General features: G+C 35.0%; 2 protein-coding genes across 4 annotated transcripts in view; one reads left to right on the top strand and one right to left on the bottom strand.

Moving 5' to 3' along the window:
- The window catches only part of LOC136026532 (rap guanine nucleotide exchange factor 4-like), a 788659-nt gene that overhangs the window by 388178 nt on the left and 379577 nt on the right, over positions 1–20904 (bottom strand). The window lies entirely within an intron of this gene.
- LOC136025614 (uncharacterized) overlaps positions 1–20904 on the top strand; it is a 45749-nt gene that overhangs the window by 18510 nt on the left and 6335 nt on the right. The window contains exons 2-3 of the mRNA XM_065701608.1: positions 4667–7039; positions 16383–16873. Of these exons, the coding sequence (XP_065557680.1) occupies positions 4667–7039; positions 16383–16873 (2864 nt within the window). The remainder of the gene's footprint in view (positions 1–4666; positions 7040–16382; positions 16874–20904) is intronic.

The raw sequence follows: 20904 nt of genomic DNA, 5'->3' as shown, positions 1-20904 counted from the left end.
AAAGAATCGGATTTTCATGCTTATTTTAAATGTATAAGTTTTACCAAATTTAGTCTTTGTCATCAAAAGTAACAAGCCTGAGAAAATTTGCCTTATTTTTGCAAATAAGGGAAAACACCCTAAAAGTTATACAATCTTGAAGAAAATCATACCATCGCATTCAGCGTATCAGAGAACCCTAGAGCAAAAATTTCAAGCTCCTATCTACAAAAATGTGGAATTTCGTATTTTTTGCAAGAAGACAGATCACGGATGCGTGTTTATTATTTATGTTTTTCTTTTCCCCAGGGGTCATCATATCGACCAAGTGGTCCTAGAATGTCGTAAGAGGGCTCATTCTAACGGAAATGAAAAGTTCTAGTGCCCTTTTTAAGTGACCAAACAAATTGGAGGGCACCTAGGCCCCCTCCCACGCTCATTTTTCCCCAAAATCAACGGCTAAAAATTTTGAGATAGCCATTTTGTTCCGCATAGTCAAAAACCATAATAACTAAGTCTTTGGGGATGACTTACTTCCTCATAGTCCCTGGAGGAGGGACTGCAAGTTACAAACCTTGCCCAGTGTTTACTTACAGTAATGGCTATTGGGAAGTGTACAAACGTTTTCAGGGGTATTTTTTTTGGTTTTGGGGGTGGGGTTGAGGGGACGGGGCTAAGTGGGGGGATCTTTCCTTGGAGGAATATGTCATGAGGGAAGAGAAATTGAATGAAAAGGGCGCAGGATTTTCTAGCATTACTATAAAAAAAAAACACTGAAAAAATAAACATGAAACAGTTTGTTTCAGTAGAAAGTAAGGAGTAGCATTAAAACTTAAACGAACAGAGATTATAACGGCTATGAAGGGTTCTAAAAATACTTTAGCAGAAAGAGCGAGGTATTTAGTGTAAAGAGTGAGGTATTACCGAGGGGACAAACCCCCTCATATTCATAATAAAAATATAATAATATAAAAGTTTGTTATGTAAGATAATTCTCAAGTTACGTTATATTTTTTACTAATAAAAACGTTGGTTAAAAATTGAAAGTTCTAGTTGCCTTTTTAAGTAACCGAAAAATTGGAGGGCAACTAGGCCTCCTTCCTTACCCCTTATTTCTCAAAATCGTCTGATCAAAACTAATAGAAAGCCATTTAGCAAAAAAAAAAAGAATTAATATGCAAATTTCATTTTAATAATTTTTGTGCGGAGAGCCAAAATCAAACATGCATTAATTAAAAAACGTTCAGAAATTAAATAAAAAAAACTAGTTTTTTTAACTGAAAGTAAGGAGCGACATTAAAACTTAAAACGAACAGAAATTACTCCGTATATGAAGTGGGTTGTCCCCTCCGCAATCCCTCGCTCTTTACGCTAAAGTTTGACTCTTTGCCACAATTTTACTTTTTAAAACAATTAAAAACTTTTTGTCAGAGGAGATCATTCGACTGTAAATTAACAATTCTAGTGGTCTTTTGAAGATTCAGTCGAGATTGGAGGGAAACCATTCCCCCTCCCATGCCTCTTTTGGCTACATGTCCGTTTTCCACAACCCTAAAGACAACTGATTTGTGATATAGTACTTTTGTTCAAAACATTCAAAAAGCTGAATAAACATCTCTACAGGATTATCATGATCCTTCCCCAGCCTCTGAGACATGGGACATAAATGACGCAAATTACAAACTATTTTTTATAATGGAAATAGTGGCCTGTTTGATGTTGGGCGTGTAATTGGCTCGAAACTTTCAGAGATTGTTCTCAGGGTGTAAGGGATGAAGCACATTGTTATGGAAGAAGGGTAGGGGTCCAGCTCAAAACCTTTAGCTTCTGATCAGTTTGAAACTCAAGTCCTTGGGCTAAGAGAAAAGTGCTTTACCAAAAAAAAATCAGTGCCCTCCTCTACAAAAAGGGGGTTGAAAACTTCTTAAATCAGTTGTTTACTTTTCAGTCCGAAAACTCAAAAGGCAGTGCTACTGCGCTGCGTTTCGGGCCCACTACAACCAAAAACTGCGTGTGAAGTTTTGTTGATTAAAATTGTGCCATTGATTTTTATTAAACTTTTTAAGACTATATGGTTGTGTAAGTTTCAGCTTCAAAAACTGTAAATGTTTGATGTAACTTTCACTGTCCTTGCTACTTCTGGAAATTCCATGTTCAGATCATTTTAGAACTTATAACACAGTTACCAAGATACAAATCATTGGGAAAACACACACAAATAAGTGTGTGTAAAAAACAGTTTCTATAGCACTGAATATATAAGTGAATAAGTTATAATTTCATAATAAATGAATGTAATTGAAAAAAATATTTTTTGTCGTCATTTGGAAACAGATTTATCCAGTGCTGTATAATAAAATTATTACATCTGGTGCTTCCTGTATCAGTTGATATTATAAAACTGACACTCTGATGTTAAACTCTTCAATATGAAACCTTTTACGAGGACGTTTGGTTAAATGAACTATTGATCTTCTGTTGTCTACCCTTCCACTATGCTGTTCCTTCCATATGCCCTTCCACTAGTGAATAAATGTAAAATTTTTGAAAATTTATAACAATTAAAATTAAAAAAACACCTTTGAAAATTTTTAGTCAAACGAATTAGTTAGATTTGGATAAAACATTGTTATAAATCTCTCGTTGGTAGTTTTCACTTTTGACACTGTAAAGAATGTTGTTAAGCATTTCAACATCTCAAGTTTATGTGTTGGTATGGGCGGGCCCTTGTGAATGAGGGGGGTTACCTCCAAAGCTTAAAACTCTTACGATTTCCGGTAGTATACCAAACACAGTCGAGAAAATTGATGAATGAAAGATCTAGAAAACCTGTTTCATAGCCACCAAGACAAATTACGGGCGACAGAACACATTGGACTTATATAATGTCGGCTATATATTTGCACATTAGGGGGAGGGTAAGGCCATATTAATTTACGACTCACGGTTTAAAATTTTGTACAAAAGGGCCAATTAGGTTTCGAGTCCCTTTTATTGGCTCAAAATTTGAAATAGCAGCAATGATCAAAAAGGGACTGAAGAGGATGCTTAAATGTGTTGGCCTAATCCTGTATTGAGTAGTTAGTAGTATTAGTAATAGTCAAAATGGCCCGGTCATTTAGTTTCTCTTTGTGGCACACACTTAAGTTTTATGTTCGCTCTGAAACATATGATTTTCCGACGAAATTTTCATATTTTAAGCAGTTCGAATTTTCATATTTTAAGCAGTGCCATAAAACTAAATTCAACATTTAGTGAATACGATTTTCCGACGAAATTTTGACCAGAAATGGCTGTATTATTGGATTTATTAGTCTCAGATTCATCCACCGAGGCAGTGGTACGATATTAATAGCACTTTTTCTTAGAGAATGATCTGAACTTACTTAAAAATAGGAACATTTTCAGTTTTTCGCCGTTTTTTAGTCGTTTTTCAGCACATTCTTTCTGTTTAAAAATACAAAGCAAATTTCAGCTATTTAATTTCGTAGGTGGATAAAATGGAATAACAATAATAGCAAGATCATTGTCTTACGTTGAAACACTAAAACCCTGGAATTCTAGAAAAACAAAACAGCAGAAAAACAAAAGCAACATTCTTAGAAAAACATCCTAGAAAAACAACAGCACATTATTTCTGTTTGAAAAATACAAAGCAAATTTCAGCTATTTAATTTTGTAGATGGATAAAATGGAATAACAATAATAGCAAGATCATTGTCTTACGTTGAAACACTAAAACCCTGGAATTCTAGAAAAACAAAACAGCACATTCTAGAAAAACAACAGCAGAAAAACAACAGCAACATTCTTAGAAAAACATCCTAGAAAAACATCCTAGAAAAACAACAGCACATTCTTTCTGTTTGAAAAATACAAAGCAAATTTCAGCTATTTAATTTTGTAGATGGATAAAATGGAATAACAATAATAGCAAGATCATTGTCTTACGTTGAAACACTAAAACCCTGGAATTCTAGAAAAACAACACACCAGAGACATAAAAACAACACAAATCGTACACAAACGTACCAAAAACGTACATAGAACATAAGTACTTAAGAAACAATATGATTGGTTTGCAAAAATATGTCACAAATACCAACCAATACAATCAAAGCAACTTTGAAACCAGAAATGTGGGACACTGATCTCGGTATTTCTCTGAAGTTTCTCTTTTTGTCCTTGGTAATTACAATTAATAAAACTTACATAAAAATTATAAAATAGGAATATTTTTGAAAATGGGATTTAATCTTTTGAAAGCAGAACAAGATATAAAGTTATTAAATCGTAATTAATTTGCGTGTCTGAGCCAACTGCAATTTCATTCAATGTAAACTGCTTTGTAAGTTATTTCTGGTGATACTTACATAGACATTGTTGATCGTAAATAGAGCATTAAGCCGAAGTGTGATTTTTTTGTAACTCTAAATAATAGTTAGGCATTATCAGTTGCAATTGTGATTTTGCAAAATTACTGTTTTATATTTTTTCATGCTATAACAGAGTAAGTTTGCAAAAACTCAGAAGCTAAAGTATGAAAAAGATAATAAAAGTCTGGAGATTTCGATTTTACATCCAGAAGCCCATATCAACTATAAAAGGAAAAGAAATCACATTAAACAAGTGTAGTTGTTGTTTATAAAGAAAATCCAAAATAACAATCGAAATTATCCTTTTTTAGGGTCGATCTTCTTTGTGCTCCACATCCAGATAGTTCATGGGGGTGAAAGGGATAAACGGCAAGTTGAACCTACATTTATTGAGTCAAATTCAGTACGAGCTCCATGGATACCATTAAAAGATGTACGACCAAGACTCAGTAGACAAGACCCTGGTTTTGTACAAGACTCAGGAGTTAGACAAGACATCGGAGCTGAGGGAAGTAACAATGGGTTTTCACAGCCACAAATAAGCCTAACAAGATCTGTTGGGTCTCAATCAGAAAGGGTATCAGTCGACACTGAAAGTCGAGCAAGGCAGCTTTCAGGACCTACAGATTGGATTCCTCTAGCACCGCAACTTGATACTGGAATCAATACCCTTGATAATAGAGTGCAACAATTTAATCCTGTTGTTACATTGAACACAATACCTGGCAGACGTCTGCCGGTCACCGCTCTAGATCCCCTACTATTTAATCGTGAGCAAAGTGTTGTTTTACCATCGTCTCGAATTCGTGCAAGTGAAATATTCTCTTTAATGCCAACTCCGGTGTTTATAAATCAGCCAGTTACGCCTTCACAGACGTTAGCACCGTCTTCACCGTCACGACCGCTTCCTTCAATAAGTGTTCAATCCATACCGGCACGGGTAAATGAAAATGGAAGACCTGTATTTCAATCTAATATAAATAAGATTAGAGTTGACCATAATACGGTAAATTTACCAACAGTGCGGTCTGATATAATCAGTGAAGCAGTTTCAACTGCAGCAAGACCCTTACCCAGGTCCACTCCAAAGCTCCACCTAGCTCCAATTAAAAGTAGCCCCATAGAACCAAAAAATGTTAGTGTACCAGCTAGCATCTCAAGCTCCGAGCCAAAAGTTGGCTCTTTTAGTGAAGAACCTGCAGAAAAGAGCCAAAATCTCACTGTTAGCCGAGAAAGGGGTCAAAGTAAGGACGTGTTGAGCGAAACGGTGTCAAAAAGTGTTGATATTGTTCAAGATATGCCCTTAATACTTGGGCCAAATTTGTTTGACATACGACTAAGTGTGACTGAAAAGGTGGATTTAGTTGGGTCGAAAATGCCGGAAGTATTGGTTGAAGACCCTGAATCAAATGCTGGTATAGCATCAAAATTTATGGAGGACGCCATTGAGGGGGCTGAAAAGCTGACTGTAAGGCTTGAAGACAACAAGCAAAATGAAGACGTTACAAAAGACCTATTTAACTCCAAAGATGGACTAGTGAAAAAAGTTAAACTTTTACCAACTTTAAATGACAAAGGTGAAATAGAAGTTATGCCTTCTGCTAGTGAAATCTCCCCTGTAACCGACGAGGAGGAACATGACAGCATACAAAGTGAAGAAAATGCAACAGAAATTAAAGTTAGTTTTAAAAATGATCCGACTGTGAACGGTCATCAAGGTCGTTTTCCATTTGTGGAGGAAAAAGTTGAAATTCCACCTTCTGATATTGACTATGATTCAAGTGCTTCTGAAGATGAGCTTCAGCTTAATATTTACAATACACAGGTTATTAATGGTCATCAACCATTTTTTACTACGTTTGACGTCGAAGAAGGTACTGACTACCTGCCAACAGAAAAAGACGAAGTGTCTGACTATGAAATATCTCCTCCCGGACTAACTTTGGACTTTCGCGAATTTAATGTTTCTTTAATTGACTTCAAGAATGGAACTATTGTTCTCGAGAATAAAACTTATTTTGTTGATTCAGTTCCTAGTGAAGACCAAGATCTTGGTGAAACTGATTTTAATTCTGAGAGTCCTCAGTTTAGATTCGAAACTGATTTTGGGCCTGTCAACATTTCTAGTGAAGAAATAAATCCGACAAAAGATTCCGATCAGGAGATAAAAATCCCTGTAACAACAAATGCCAATATTTTAAGTAGTGCCATAAAACTAAATTCTACATTTAGTGAAACACGATCTTTCTCAAATTTGTCTACGGAAGAACTGATAATGCTGAATGATTTTAGTGATGAAGTTTCTAATACAGTTAAAATAACTACAACTACACCATCTATCATATTTGAAACAACACTGTCTCCTATTTCAAAATCTGTAAAAACGATGTTGCCAAATACTTATATTACGACAACAGCAATATTTCCAGTTTCAATATCATCAGAAGAGTCAAACTCTTCCCTTTTTACAACTAACGCTTCAGCTGCGTCTTTAGATGATCTTACAGCGAATTCTTCAACAATGGACTCTACAACCCCTTTTTTGCCGATTTCAGTTGAAGCAGAGACGTCTAGGGAGTTTGGAAGACAAACTTCGCCGTTCGTAACTATTTTCAACTCTATTTTGTCAACGTTTACAACAAAGATATCGGAAACTGCTACGGAAAAATTGAGCTCTCAAATTGGTTAGTGATTTTTTCCCGTTATTATTTGAAAATTCTTAAATATGCGAATATCAAGGGGATAGAGCTAGGGGATATCTAAGGGACCCCTTGAATGTTCAATGAAAGTATTCCGGGTTTCATTACGGTAAGATTTTGTTTATATACGCGCCTATGCATACATTTTTTAATTTTTTGAGGTGTCGCTTTCTATTAGATGTCATGCACGCAAGATTGCGTATGCCAAGCCTAGTGGCTCTGTGCCAAAAGTTAAGGGAACTTTGCAAAGCGTTTTGCGGACTGTGTCAAGCGTGGCGAAACTGTGCGGTACACGTGGTGTTCCCCAATATACATTAGGTGGGGGAAAGTCAGCGCCCGTAAAAAATTTTGGCAAATTAAATTTTTCAGCAATTTAAGTTTTTGATGAAAATTTCTCTATAAGGAGGGCTATTTTAAATATAACTCTATTTGCTGGTGACCTTGTTAGCGAATTTGAATTAGCTTTATATCTGATATTCTTGACTTGCGGATATCTGTCAGACCAGTGCTCTTAAGAAAACAAGAATTAACTAGACTTGGAAAGCCAACCCAGTCTCATAGTGGAAACTATTCCTAACTGGAAGTTATTAACGCCGTATTAGTGTACTCGTGGCTTTGAAATAACCTGTAAATTTCACTTTTTTATATCTTTTAAATATGTAACTTCAATGAATGAATAGCATTCTATAAAATTAGCATAATCAAACAGTTCGTGGTATGAACTGTAGTGAGGAGTGACCCGGCTCAATAGTAACCGAAACTCTAAAACATGGAATTTTGATACCAATAGTTACATCAAAAGAATTGCATTTTAATGCTGATTTAAATAAATAAGTTTCATCAACATTAGTTTTACCCATCAAAAGTTACGAGCCTGAGAAAATTTGCCTCATTTTCGAAAATAGGGGAAACACCCCCTAAAAGTTATACAATCTTAACGAAAATCACACCATCAGATTCAACATATCAGAAAACCTCATTGTAGAAGTTTCAAGCTCCTATCTATAAAAATGTGGAATTTCGCATTTTTTGCCAGAATACAGATCACGGATGCGTGTTTCTTTGTTTTTGTTAGTTTGTTTTTGTTTTTTTTGTTTTGTTTTTGTCCAGGGGTGATCGTATTGACCCAGTGGTCCTAGAATTTTGCAAGAGGGCTCACTCTAACGGAAATGAAAAGTTCTAGTGCCCTTTTTAAGTAACCAAAAAAATTGGAGGGCACCTAGGCCCCTTCCCACGCCAATTATTTTCCCAAAGTCACCGGATCAAAATTCTGAGGTAGCCATTTTATTCACCGTTGTCAAAAGACCTTATAAGTATGTCTTTGGGATGACTTACTCTCCCACAGTCCCCGTGGGAGAGGCTACAAGTTACAAACTTTTACCAGTGCTTACATATAGTAATGGTTATTTTGAAGTGTACAGACGTTTTCAGGGGGATTTTTAGGTTGGGGGTTGGGGGGGGGGGGGGGGGTTGAGAAGAGGGAGATATGTTGGGGGAACTTTCCTTCGAGTAATTTTTCATGGAGGAAGAAAATTTTCATGAAAGGAGCGCAGGATTTTCTAGCATTTATTTTTTTAAAAAAATGAAAAAATAAATACTGTATGAAAAAAAATTTCTACTGAAAGTAAGGAGAAGCATTAAAACTTAAAACGAACAGAAATTATTACGCATATGATGGGCTCACCTCCTCCTAATACCCTGCTCTTACGCTAAAGTATTTTTAGTAATTTCAACTGTTTATTTTACGGCTTTTGTGATTCAGTGGCCATTATTAAGAAATAATATGAAAAAAACTTCGTTTTCTTAAAGAGTTAAAGAGGCTGCGTCCAAAAGTCGAACCTTAAAACGTACAGGAATTAGAAGAGGCAGTTGGGGGGCTGCCGCCCCCCAAACACCCAGCTTTTAAAGACTCTTTTGTACAGGTTTTTTTTTTTTGGGGGGGGGGACTTCATTGTTACTAATTACTAGTTTCGGCGCAATGGTTCTCCTGTCCTCTTGTGTTTAACATTTTTCGAAGTTATTCCATTATTCATTCATTTCAATTTTTTGTTAATTAAAAGAGGGCCTTTCCGAAGCCAAGAGCGGGGGGTTAGCAAAAAAAACAAAAAACCTGTACAAAAGAGTCTTTAAAAGCTGGGTGTTTGGGGGGCGGCAGCCCCCCAACTGCCTCTTCTAATTCCTGTACGTTTTAAGGTTCGACTTTGGGACGCAGCCTCTTTAACTCTTTAAGAAAACGAAGTTTTTTTCATATTATTTCTGTACGTTTTTCTACAATCCATGGTGGATGTAATTTAATAATTCCTGTACTCCTCGTACAGAAATTAGGAGAGGAACTTGGGTGGCTGCCGCCCCCCCCGCTTTTAAATCATTGTATAAAATAGAAAAAAAAAATAGATAGAATGACCGAAATGTTTCTTTTGCTCATAAGAAGCTAATATTCTGTTATCTCTCAAATGATAAGCTGTCCAGGTGTTATCAAAATTTTTTTGATGTTGTGAAAAAAACCGCCCGTAAGGGACTTGAACCCTTGACCCGAGGATTAAAAGTCTCACGCTCTACCAACTGAGCTAATAACTTGCAAATATAACTTCTCAATAGCTTTTAAAAATTCAAATTAACATGGGCTCTTATGGAGAGAAATCCGTTAATTAAATAGCTAATGGGTGGTTTCTGGAAAACAGGGAAGGAGTTATCGGATCGAGCTGAAATTTCGCGGATAAGCTCCTGGGCCGTAGGGGACCTTAACTTGTGAATTTCAGCCCGATCGGACAACGTTAAAAGGGGTGGGGGGGGGGGGGGGTTGGAGGGTCGAAACTTTCGGGGGGTTAAGATTTTCCTACGAAACTTTCATGGGAACTTACTCGGAGAATTCCGCATCGAATGAGTCTTCGTACACCCAGATCCGATGTCGGATGTGACCTGTAGGCGTCTAGAAAAAAAAGTAAATGAATTTTAAGTGGCTATGCGTGGTTTCTGGAAAACAGGGAAGGAGTTATCGGATCAAGCTGAAATTTCGCAGATAAGCTCCTGGGCCCTAGGGGACCTTAACTTGTGAATTTCAGCCCGATCGGACAACGTTAAAGGGGGGCTTGGGTTGACAGGTCGAAACTTTCGGCCAGATTTTCCCCATGAAGAAAAAGTTGGAGGGGGATGAAATTTTGCAGGTTTCTTAGTTGGAGCTCGGGCTACGAAATGCATCCCTCCCCATCCGTCTGCGACCACTGGAACCGAAGATCGCTTAACATTGTCGTGTGTCGCCTCCTTATAGAGGCACGAGTGTGCCTCCTTGATTGGGACAAAATTTAAGCTTTAGTGTAAAGAGCGAGGTACTGACGAGGGGGTAACCCCCTCATATACGTAATAAAAACATGAGAATGCAGAAGTTCGTTACGTAAGCTAATTTGTTAGTTACGTTTATCTTTTACTAATAAAAACGTTCGTAAAATTAAAAGTACTAGTTACCTTTTTAAGTAACCAAAAAATCGGAGGGCAACTAGGCCTCCTCCGCCGCCCCTTTTTTCTCAAAATCATTCGATCAAAACTAGGAGAAAGCCATTTAGCCAAAAAAATAAATATGCAAATTTTGTTTTAATTATTCATCTGCGGAGAGCCAAAATGTAAACATGCATTGATTCAAAAACGTTCAGAAATTAAATAAAAAAAAACAGTTTTTTTAACGGAAAGTAAGGAGCGGTGTTAAAACTTAAAACGAACAGAAATTACTTCGTATAGAAAGGGACTGCTTCCTTATCAACGCTCCGCTCTTTACGCTAAAGTTTTTTTTACTAATTTAAAAAGTAGAGTTAAAGAGTCAAACTTTGTTGTTGTTTCTTTTGTTTCCGTTCCGTTTTTGTTTCCAAACTTTGTTTCCGTTGAGGATAGTCATCTGCTATATATATATATATATATATATATATATATATATATATATATATATATATATATATATATATATATATATATATATATATATATATATATATAATATATATATATATATATATATATATATATATATATATATATATATATATATATATATATATATGACATCAGGTGGTCTTAGCCACATTTATTACTATTGGTGTTTCCTGTGAAACACCAATAGAAACACAAATTGATCTAACTGTTTTTATTCACCAATGAAACACAAATTGATCTATTCCGGTTTTAAATTTGTCGATATGAAACCTCTTACAAGTATGTTGACCCATGATTTTCTATCGTCTACTACAGATTTAAAATATTATAAAAGTAGTGAATAAAAAACAATGTAAAATAATCAGTTTCGGATCTTGGAACAGCTCAAGACAAAAACTAAACCAGCAAACTCAGCATATCTAAGAGCAGGAAGTATAAGTTTCACATTTTTTCCCGTGGAAGTTTTTAGATGGAGGGTCTCAGATCCTCGGTCTCAAGAAAGAAGTTCTCAGATGCTTTTTTTTGTTATCCATCAAAGCTATTCGTATCAAATCAGTGGTCATAGAATGTCCGAAGAGGGTTCATTTGAAGTTGAAATTACCGGTGCACAACAACCAACACAGGAGTAACTAACAATAAAACATTTAAACGAATTGAAAATGAACATGACTATTCTGTTGAAAAATACGCTCCATATTGGTTACGCGCCATTGTAGTTGTGTCCCTGTGTCCCACCTAGTTAAAACATATATATATATATATATATATATATATATATATATATATATATATATATATATATATATATATATATATATATATATATATATATATACATATATATATTATTTATATATATATATATATATATATATATATATATATATATATATATATATATATATATATATACATATATATATATATATATATATATATATATATATATATATATATATATATATATATATATATATATATATATATATATATATATATATATATATATATATATATATATATATATATATATATATATGTTTTAACTACGTAAAACTTGCGAATATACAACATTCTTCGCTGTCCCATTGTCTGTGCATATAAATAGACTGTCAGGTTTACCGACTCTTGAACATGCAACATATAATTGTCCATGGAAAAACAATCCGTATTCAGATCTATACCTCATTATTCTAATGATTGCCCTTGAGCTTTGTTGATGGTGATTGCTAATCGAACATTCCCTGTGTCCCCGTCGTCATTTATATATATTCCCCTGTGCCCCCCGGCGTCCCCGTTGTAGTTGTGTCCCTGTGTCCTGGTCGTCATTTATGTTCCCTGTGTCCCGGTCGTCATTTGTGTCCCGGTGTCCCAGTCTGTAATTTCTCTTTGAGTGTCCCGGTCGTCATTTATATTCCCTGTGTCCCGGTGTCCCGGTCGTCATTTGTGCCCCGGTGTCCCGGTCTGTAATTTCTGTAATTTCATCAGTTGACAAACATGACGTCAGTCGACAAACGACTTCATGACGACATACAGCTCAATCCTTATAATGACGTCACTCGACAAACATGACGTCAGTCGACACACAAACATGACGTAAGTCGACAGACACACAAACAAACAACTTATTTTTATATATGTAGATTCTCCAGGCACGTACTCTATCCCCGCTCCTTCTACATTCTTTCTTGATGAAACTGTAGATTTCAAATGTATCTAAAAATTATCTTTCTGTTTATTTTGGACAACTCTTGTTCGGACTTACACGATTATTGAATAACCGCGAATATTTTTGTTTGTCTTTGAAAGGGGGATTTGAAAGGGAAAGAAATAAATGTCTTATATTATATATTAAAAATATAGGTTTGTAAAAATATTTAGGAGCTATAAAAGTAGCCTAAGATAGAGTACCATAGGTGGCATTAACTGAATAAGTAGGCCTAATGCTAAGAAGTGTGGTAACCACACTTATATGTAATTATAGTCACATATTCTTTGCTGTAAAAAATATAAAGAAAACGCCTCTTTGGCTCAGTTTTTAACTTTCTTTTTAAGGTTTCCGGCGTTTAGTCATTTCCTTCAAGCATTTTTCCGGGTTATTCCCACCCAACCCAGAAACTACGACACTCACAAATTCTCTATTCAATTCGCTTGCTACGACTAAGGTAAAAATTGAATTTTTCCTTTTTCGTTAGCAGGAAATGATCCCGCAAAGCGTCAATTTATTATTTTATTTGCTATTAATGATCAATTAGAAATTATGAAACTAGGTTCTAAATAATGTTCAGTAATGTTAAATAATGCCCAGCAAATCAAAAAAAATCTTTTGCCTCCTGGACTCATTTTAGGTCTACTTAGGCCCTACACCTGACGTTTTCCAAAAAAATTTCTTTTGGCCGTTTCATGACGTTTTTATGGTTGCCTCGATATTGCCACGTTGATAGTCGAAACAATTAGGCAAAACTAATTAGTCGAATTCGACAGCACTTCGTCAGTAAAAATTCAAGTATCAAGAAAAAGTTGGTTCCCAAACTCATTCTTCACTTTTCCTTTGATAACGTACATAAAGACAACCATTTTTTTATGATAATTTGAATATGAAGTACCCAGAAATTTGAGGGATGGGGGGCAGGGATATTTCGCTTAATCGAGGATTTGATACGTATATATACACACGCATATATATATATATATATATATATATATATATATATATATATATATATATATATATATATATATATATATATATATATGTATATATATATATATATATATATATATATATATATATATATATATATACGTATATATATATATATATATATATATATATATATATATATATATATATATATATATATATATATATATATATATATATATATATATATATATATATATATATATATATATATATATATATACGTTGACTAAAATGGATATCTCAAAATTTTGAATGGATTTGTTTGAGGAAAGAGTGGGCTTTGAGGGGGGTTGGTTGCCCTCCAATCATTTTTGGATATTAAAAAGAGTACTAGCCCTTTCAATTTTCATATATATATGTATATATGTATATATATATATATGTATATATGTATATATGTATATATGTATATGTATATATGTATATATGTATATGTATATATGTATTTTATATATATATGTATATATATATATATATATATATATTTATATATATATATATATATATATATATATATATATATACGTATATATATATATATATATATATATATATATATATATATATATATATATATATATATATATATATATACGTTGACTAAAATGGATATCTCAAAATTTTGAATGGATTTGTTTGAGGAAAGAGTGGGCTTTGAGGGGGGTTGGTTGCCCTCCAATCATTTTTGGATATTAAAAGAGTACTAGCCCTTTCAATTTTCAGTCGAATGAGCTCTTTGACAACAAATGGTATTCTTGAAATTTTTATCACATGTATTTCGGGACAATAAGATGTGTGTAGGGGAGGGGTTATCCAGCCTCTGATCACCCTGAATCTCAAAAAGCCTATTATAACATCTGATTCGCAATCAAATGAGCTCATGCCCGAGTTTTTACGATCATCCTTACTATACATACCTTATACGCACCCAGGGCATAACTTATAACCCCTGTCCTGAGGGCTGTGGGGGGAGGGGTTATCATCCTCAAAAACATAATTTTCGGACCTCTCAATTACGTTGAACAAAACGGCTACATCCAAATTTTGATTGGATGTGTCTAGGGAAAAGGTGGACGTGGGAGGCGTGTTAGTTGCCCTCCAATTACTTTCAACCAATAGAAAGGGCACTAGCCCTTTTAATTTTTCAAACGAATGAGCTCTTTTTGAAGTTTTTATAACAACAAATGTCCATCTCAAAATATCTATCAGATATATTTCGGAAAAATACGGGGTGTGTTCATGGGGGGGGGGGGTATCCACCTTGCGATCACTCTGAATGTCAGAAAGACCACTAAAATTTCTGATTAGTAATTCAATGAACCCCTCCGAAGTTTATGTGACCACCCTTTCTATACAAACCTTAAATGTCCCCAGGGCATAACTTACAACCCTTGCCCTGAGGGCTGTGCGTGGGTTGTTATCCTCAACATAATTTCCGGATCTTTCAACAACATTTAAAAAAATGGCTATATCAATGTTTTGATTGAATGTGTTTTGGGAAATGGTGGGCTTAGGAGGGTGTTAGTTGGGCTCCGATCACTTTCGATTATTAAAAACGGCACCAGGCCTTTCAATTTCCAATCGAATGAGCCCTTTTTGAAGTTTCTACAACAACTCCTTTGATTAAAAGTATCCTGGTCTAAACAACAAATAAATAAATAAATAAATAATACATTGTGCCCACATGGATCTTTACTTAGGCATCTTTATTTTATTGCGCTTAGTTTTGAAATTTGTCGTTTCATAAACGTTTAAGGTTAACATTAAGTTAGGGGTTGAACAGAAAAGAATCAAAATGTATCTAAAAATCAGTCGCTTTCTCCTCCATCAGCTCTTATTTCTCCTTGGGGGGTACAACTACCCCTAAATATTCTTATGGTACTTTTACTAATCCTACCTGTACATAGGTGATATAGGGGAGAGTTCTCTATGATAAGCCCAGGCCCAAAAACTATGGTCTTAAAATAGCTTTTTCAGTTTTTCTGCCCCGGAGAAAATTCTCTCAACACCCATCCTTAGGGAGTCGGACGTGTGTGCACTTGTGTTAATAACCTTTCCTTGGTAATTAATATTTTGTTAATTCATCTGAAGTCGGCTCTTTGAATCATTCTGAAAGCTAACCTATTCTCCTCAATACGAAAGGGATATATTCTCCAAAAGTTGTTTTTGTGCCATTCGTTTTGAGCGTTCCGAGATACCTGTTGGCTCTGTTTGAATATTTGTACTTATCTATCTTGTGTGTTTGATAAAATTAGGGAATCCACAAAAATTGCTCCCGGAAATCTATTCTTCCAGATGTTTTTCTGAATGTACTGGTCTCGTCTCACCTTCTCCCTGCCACGTGGGACAAAAAGACTCAGACCTACTTGGTACGAGCTAAGACACTTTATAGTAAGAATAGAAAATGGTATACGCAGTAAAGCATGAAACATTTCCAGAAATAACTTTCTGTGAAAGCTAAGTTTATAAGATGTTTGGATTCAGAAAATAATTTTTCTGAAAGAAAAATTATTGTTAGTTTCTAATAATAGTTTTGTTGAATTTCTAGGGGTCAACTAATATATAAATGGTCCTCTCATATTTCTGACCCCCTCACAGATGATCCATAAAAGAGGAGAAGGTCAGCTAAATATCTTTTAACTAGAAGTTATTCTATTTATGCCAAGACATTTAACAAATTGTGATTTGTTTTTCTTCCAGAGACAAGCACTTTTGCAAATACAGCTGCTGCGAGTGAGAATATATACACCATCGAAACTAGGTCTCCAACACGCCAGACTCAGGCTGCCACAGAACACATATCCACGTCTCCCTCTACAACCCACGGCATATATGTTCCAGATTCTACCCAGGAACCAGAACCAAGAGTTTCATTATACCTTCGAATTAACGTCGATACCACATGGCAAGAGCTGTGTCATCACATTGATGACTTCCGTTCAGCTCTTTCCAACGTCGTGTCAAGGGAGATTGGAAAGACTATTTCACCAAAACAAGTTGTGATTTATAATATTGCTCGTTGTGCTATTGAGCTGCATAGCTCGAGGCGCCGTCGTACAGTGTCTGAATCAGTTGCAGCACTTGTTTATGTCACAGATTATCATGGTATTTACAGTTACCGTCTCACAGAGGCACTTGAGCGTGGACTTGAGAAGAAAACTTCATTAGAAGACTTTCCATTGGCTAGAAAGGTAAGGAACTTCATTCATTTCATTTTTAGCCTATATTTTGGAGCTATCCTAGGACACTCGGGTTTGTGACACTGTTCTTGCCAATTACAAGTTTCTGGATGTGAGGAGATTGAAACCTTTTCTGAAAAAGAACAATGTGGACAGCAAGTAATGCATGCTAGGAGATCATTCTGCGTGGTCTGGATCTCTACTTTTTTCTAAACGTTTTTTGGACTCCTGTTAGCTTTAAAAATGCATGGGAAATCTAAAAAATATTTAAAATTTTGGGTAACAAAGTTTTTGCTTTCTTCCGTGTCTGTGAAAAATTGTAATATGTCTTTTATTTATTTTGTGAGTCATGCTTAAAATAGCTACAATCTTCAAAATTATGTCAGTTCCTTTTTTTTTTTATACAACATATTCAGGTAGCATCATTAGTCACTTGATGACATGCTAGATCGTTAGCCACATAAACTTCTAAAGCGATTAAGAATGGTAATCTTACAAGAAAAATAGAAATAGTTCAGGGACAAAGGTTTGTAAAAGGATTTTGTCAGGCAGTATCACACCTTTCTATAATGTCGAAAAAAGCCATTTTTTGTATTTTCAAATTTTTTGGGAGGCAAGAACAGCAGCCCAGTATTATACAGTATTTTAAACAAAAACGCAATGAACTGCTGGTACTTGTCGGTTATTGTAAATACATTAAAGAATTACGCTTATGTTGCATTTCAGAAAACTGGTTTCATAGCTACAAAAACAGGTGAGGGATGATACAATACATTGGCCTTGTGTCATTTGGGCTCTATGTTTGCACATTAGGGGTGGGGATGGGGGTAGGGGTAGGCTAAGTGATGTTAGGTTGGGTTAGTTTAGGTTAGGTTGAGTTAGGTTTTATTTTATCATCATGTTTTGTTACTTTTCATTAGGATTAATCTAACTTCACTTTTTGGGTGTGTTTCCAATAGTCGGCAATCGCTATTTGGAGAAGGTAATATTCTAGTTGTTGTAGCCTATTCATACCTTTACAGGAATCCCCTAAGATTCAAGATTATACTTATTGTTTGGATCTATCGCAGTTCTACAATGACTCTTACATATATGTCTTTTGAACAGAATACAGAAATGTTGCTGACTACAGATCGGAATTGCAGAAGCAGCTGCAACCTAGTAACGAGCGAACGATTAGTCACAGAATTAATTGACTTGCAAATTGTAATGCAGGAATATTTCAACCTTTTATTTAAAATCTGTTTTAGCAATAACTATTTCTAACCCATTTTCTCTGGACTAATAATTAACATGGAAAGCAAGTTCTATAGCTTAGCATACAGAAAAACCAAATCACGTCAGACATTATTCGCAGGTTTCTGACCTGCGAAAAAGAATAAAAAGTGCAGTATGATAATATTTTTTTTTAAAGTTCCGTAACCTGTTTTTTGTGGTATTCCACAGGGAACTAACTTTGGTACTATTTACTCTTCGGCGATGAAAAGCGTTGTAAATTTTTTTGAGAGCGTATGGAAATAGTGTGATGCTTCAACACTTAAGTTTATCAGTTTATCAAACAGTTTGTGGTAACGAAATGAAAGTCATGAGTGACTCTGCCAAATCCTAACTGAAACTTTAAAAAAGGAAATTTTGATAACAATAGATACATCAAAATAATTGGCTTTTTATTAAGATATTTATTTTAATGTTTAATATTATCCATCAGAAGCTACGATACTGAGGCTGAAGCTACGATTTTTATAAAACGGAGATAACTCTTTAAAAAGATCATAGAATCTATATTAAACACGTCATCAATCTGATTCAGCGTATCAGGAAATCCTGCTGTGGAAGTTTCAATCCACTATCAATGTAAATGTGGAATTCTTTGTTATTTTTGCCAGAAAAAGATCACGGATTTTCTCGGGTGACTATTGAACCAATGATCCTAGAAGATTCGAAGAAGACTCATTGGAACAAAATGTAAAAGTTATATTGCCCTTTTTAAGTGACCTAAAAGGTTGGAGGGCAACCAACGCCCCTCTCACACCTCCTTTTCTCCTAAAGAGTTACGATCAATATTTTGAGACAGTTGTCTGATTCAGTATAGCATAAAGGTTTTAATAACTATGCCTTTGGCGATTTCCTGACCCGAAGAACCCCGCCTCCGTAGTCCCAATCAAAGGACTGTAAGTTACACAATTGGTTTATTGTTCACATATATAAATAACGACGAAGACCACACTGCCTTTCCATCACAAACACCAAAAACAAGAAGAACAATAGGGAATGTTTTAAGACAGTGGGAAACAAATTAGAATGAATATTTCGGCCCTATGTCCAAGGGCCGTCCTCAGCAATACAAATAAGAAAAAACAACTTACGAGAGGATAAAATCAATAAAACTAAAATGAACAATTTTTTCAAAACCGTCCCAGCATCCTTACCTCAGCGAAGTTCAACCAGGACTGAAAAATAAATTTTTATGAAACGAGGCAATTCAATGAAATGAAAGACAATGATTTAAAAACAGGTCTTTAATGCCAGCCTAGCTTTTTTCGCTGCTGATCTTATAGACCTATAAGATAGATATAAATAGACCTATAAATAAAATATATATAAATAGATATAAAAACCTATTAATAGACCTATAAGATCAGCAGCGAAAAAAGCTAGGCTAGACTCTTTCTCTCAACTCTTCTTTAAAACAGTAAAAAACTTTAGCGTAAAGAGCGGGGCGTTGATGAGGAAGCAACCCCTTTCATATACGAAGTAATTTCTGTTCGTTTTAAGTTTTAATGTCGCTCCTTACTTTCAGTTGAAAAACTTGTTTTTTTTTTATTTAATTTCTGAACGTTTTTGAATCAATGCAAGTTTTGATTTTGGCTCTCCGCAGAGGAATAATTAAAATGAAATTTGCATATTTTTTTTTTGCTAAATGGCTTTCTCATAATTTTGATCGAATGATTTTGAGAAAAAAGAGCGGGGGAGGAAGCCTAGTTGCCCTCCAATTTTTTGGTTTATTAAAAAGGCAACTAGAACTTTTAATTTTTTATGAATCTTTTTATTAGTAAAAGAAATACGTAACTTATAAATTAGGCTACGTAAAGAATTTTTTATTCTCATGTTTTTATTACACGTATGAGAGGGTTTGCCCCCTCGTCAGTACCTCTCTCTTTACACTAAATCTTAAATTTTGTCCCAGTTCATTAAGAATGACCCCTGAATCACAAAAGCCGTAGAATAAATGGTTGACATTACTAAAAATACTTTAGCGTAAAGAGCGAGGTATTAGGAGGAGGTGAGCCCCTCATATGGGTAATAATTTCTGTTCGTTTTAAGTTTTAATGCTGCTCCTTACTTCCAGCTGAAAAAAACTTTTTCATATTTATTTTTTCATTGTTTTTTTTTTAAATAATACTAGTAAATCCTGCGCTCCCTTCATGAAAATTTTCTTCCCCATGACAAATTCCTCGATGGAAAGTTCCCCCAGTATATCCCCCTCTTCTCAACCCCTCCCCCAACCAAAGAATCCTCCTGAAAACGCCTGTACACTTCCCAATAACCATTACTATATGTAAGCACTGGTCAAAGTTTGTGACTTGTAACCCCTCCCACGGGGACTGTGGAGGAGTAAGTCGTCTCCAAAGACATAGTTATAAGGTTTTTCGACTACGCTGAATAAAATGGTTCTCTCAGAATTTTGATCCGTTGACTTTGGGAAAAAGTAATTAGCGTGGGAGGGGGCCTAGGCGCCCTCCAATTTTTTTGGTCACTTGAAAAGGGCACTAGAACTTTTCATTTCCGTTAGAATGACCCCTCTCGCAACATTCTAGGACAACTGGGTCGATACGATCACCCCTGGGAAAAAAAAAACAACAAACAAACACGCATCCGTGATCTGCCTTCTGGCAAAAAATACAAAATTCCACATTTTTGTAGATAGGAGCTTAAAACTTCTACAGTAGGATTCTCTGATACGCTGAATCTGATGGTGTAATTTTCGTTAATATTCTATGACTTGTAGGGGGTGTTTCCCCCTATTTTCTAAAATAACGCAA

Source organism: Artemia franciscana, chromosome 4 (genome assembly GCF_032884065.1).
Source record: "Artemia franciscana chromosome 4, ASM3288406v1, whole genome shotgun sequence".
In the NCBI taxonomy this organism is placed as follows: Eukaryota; Metazoa; Arthropoda; class Branchiopoda; order Anostraca; family Artemiidae; genus Artemia; species Artemia franciscana.
The sequence above is the reverse complement of the archived record's forward strand: the minus strand, read 5'-3'. Positions and strand labels throughout refer to the sequence as shown.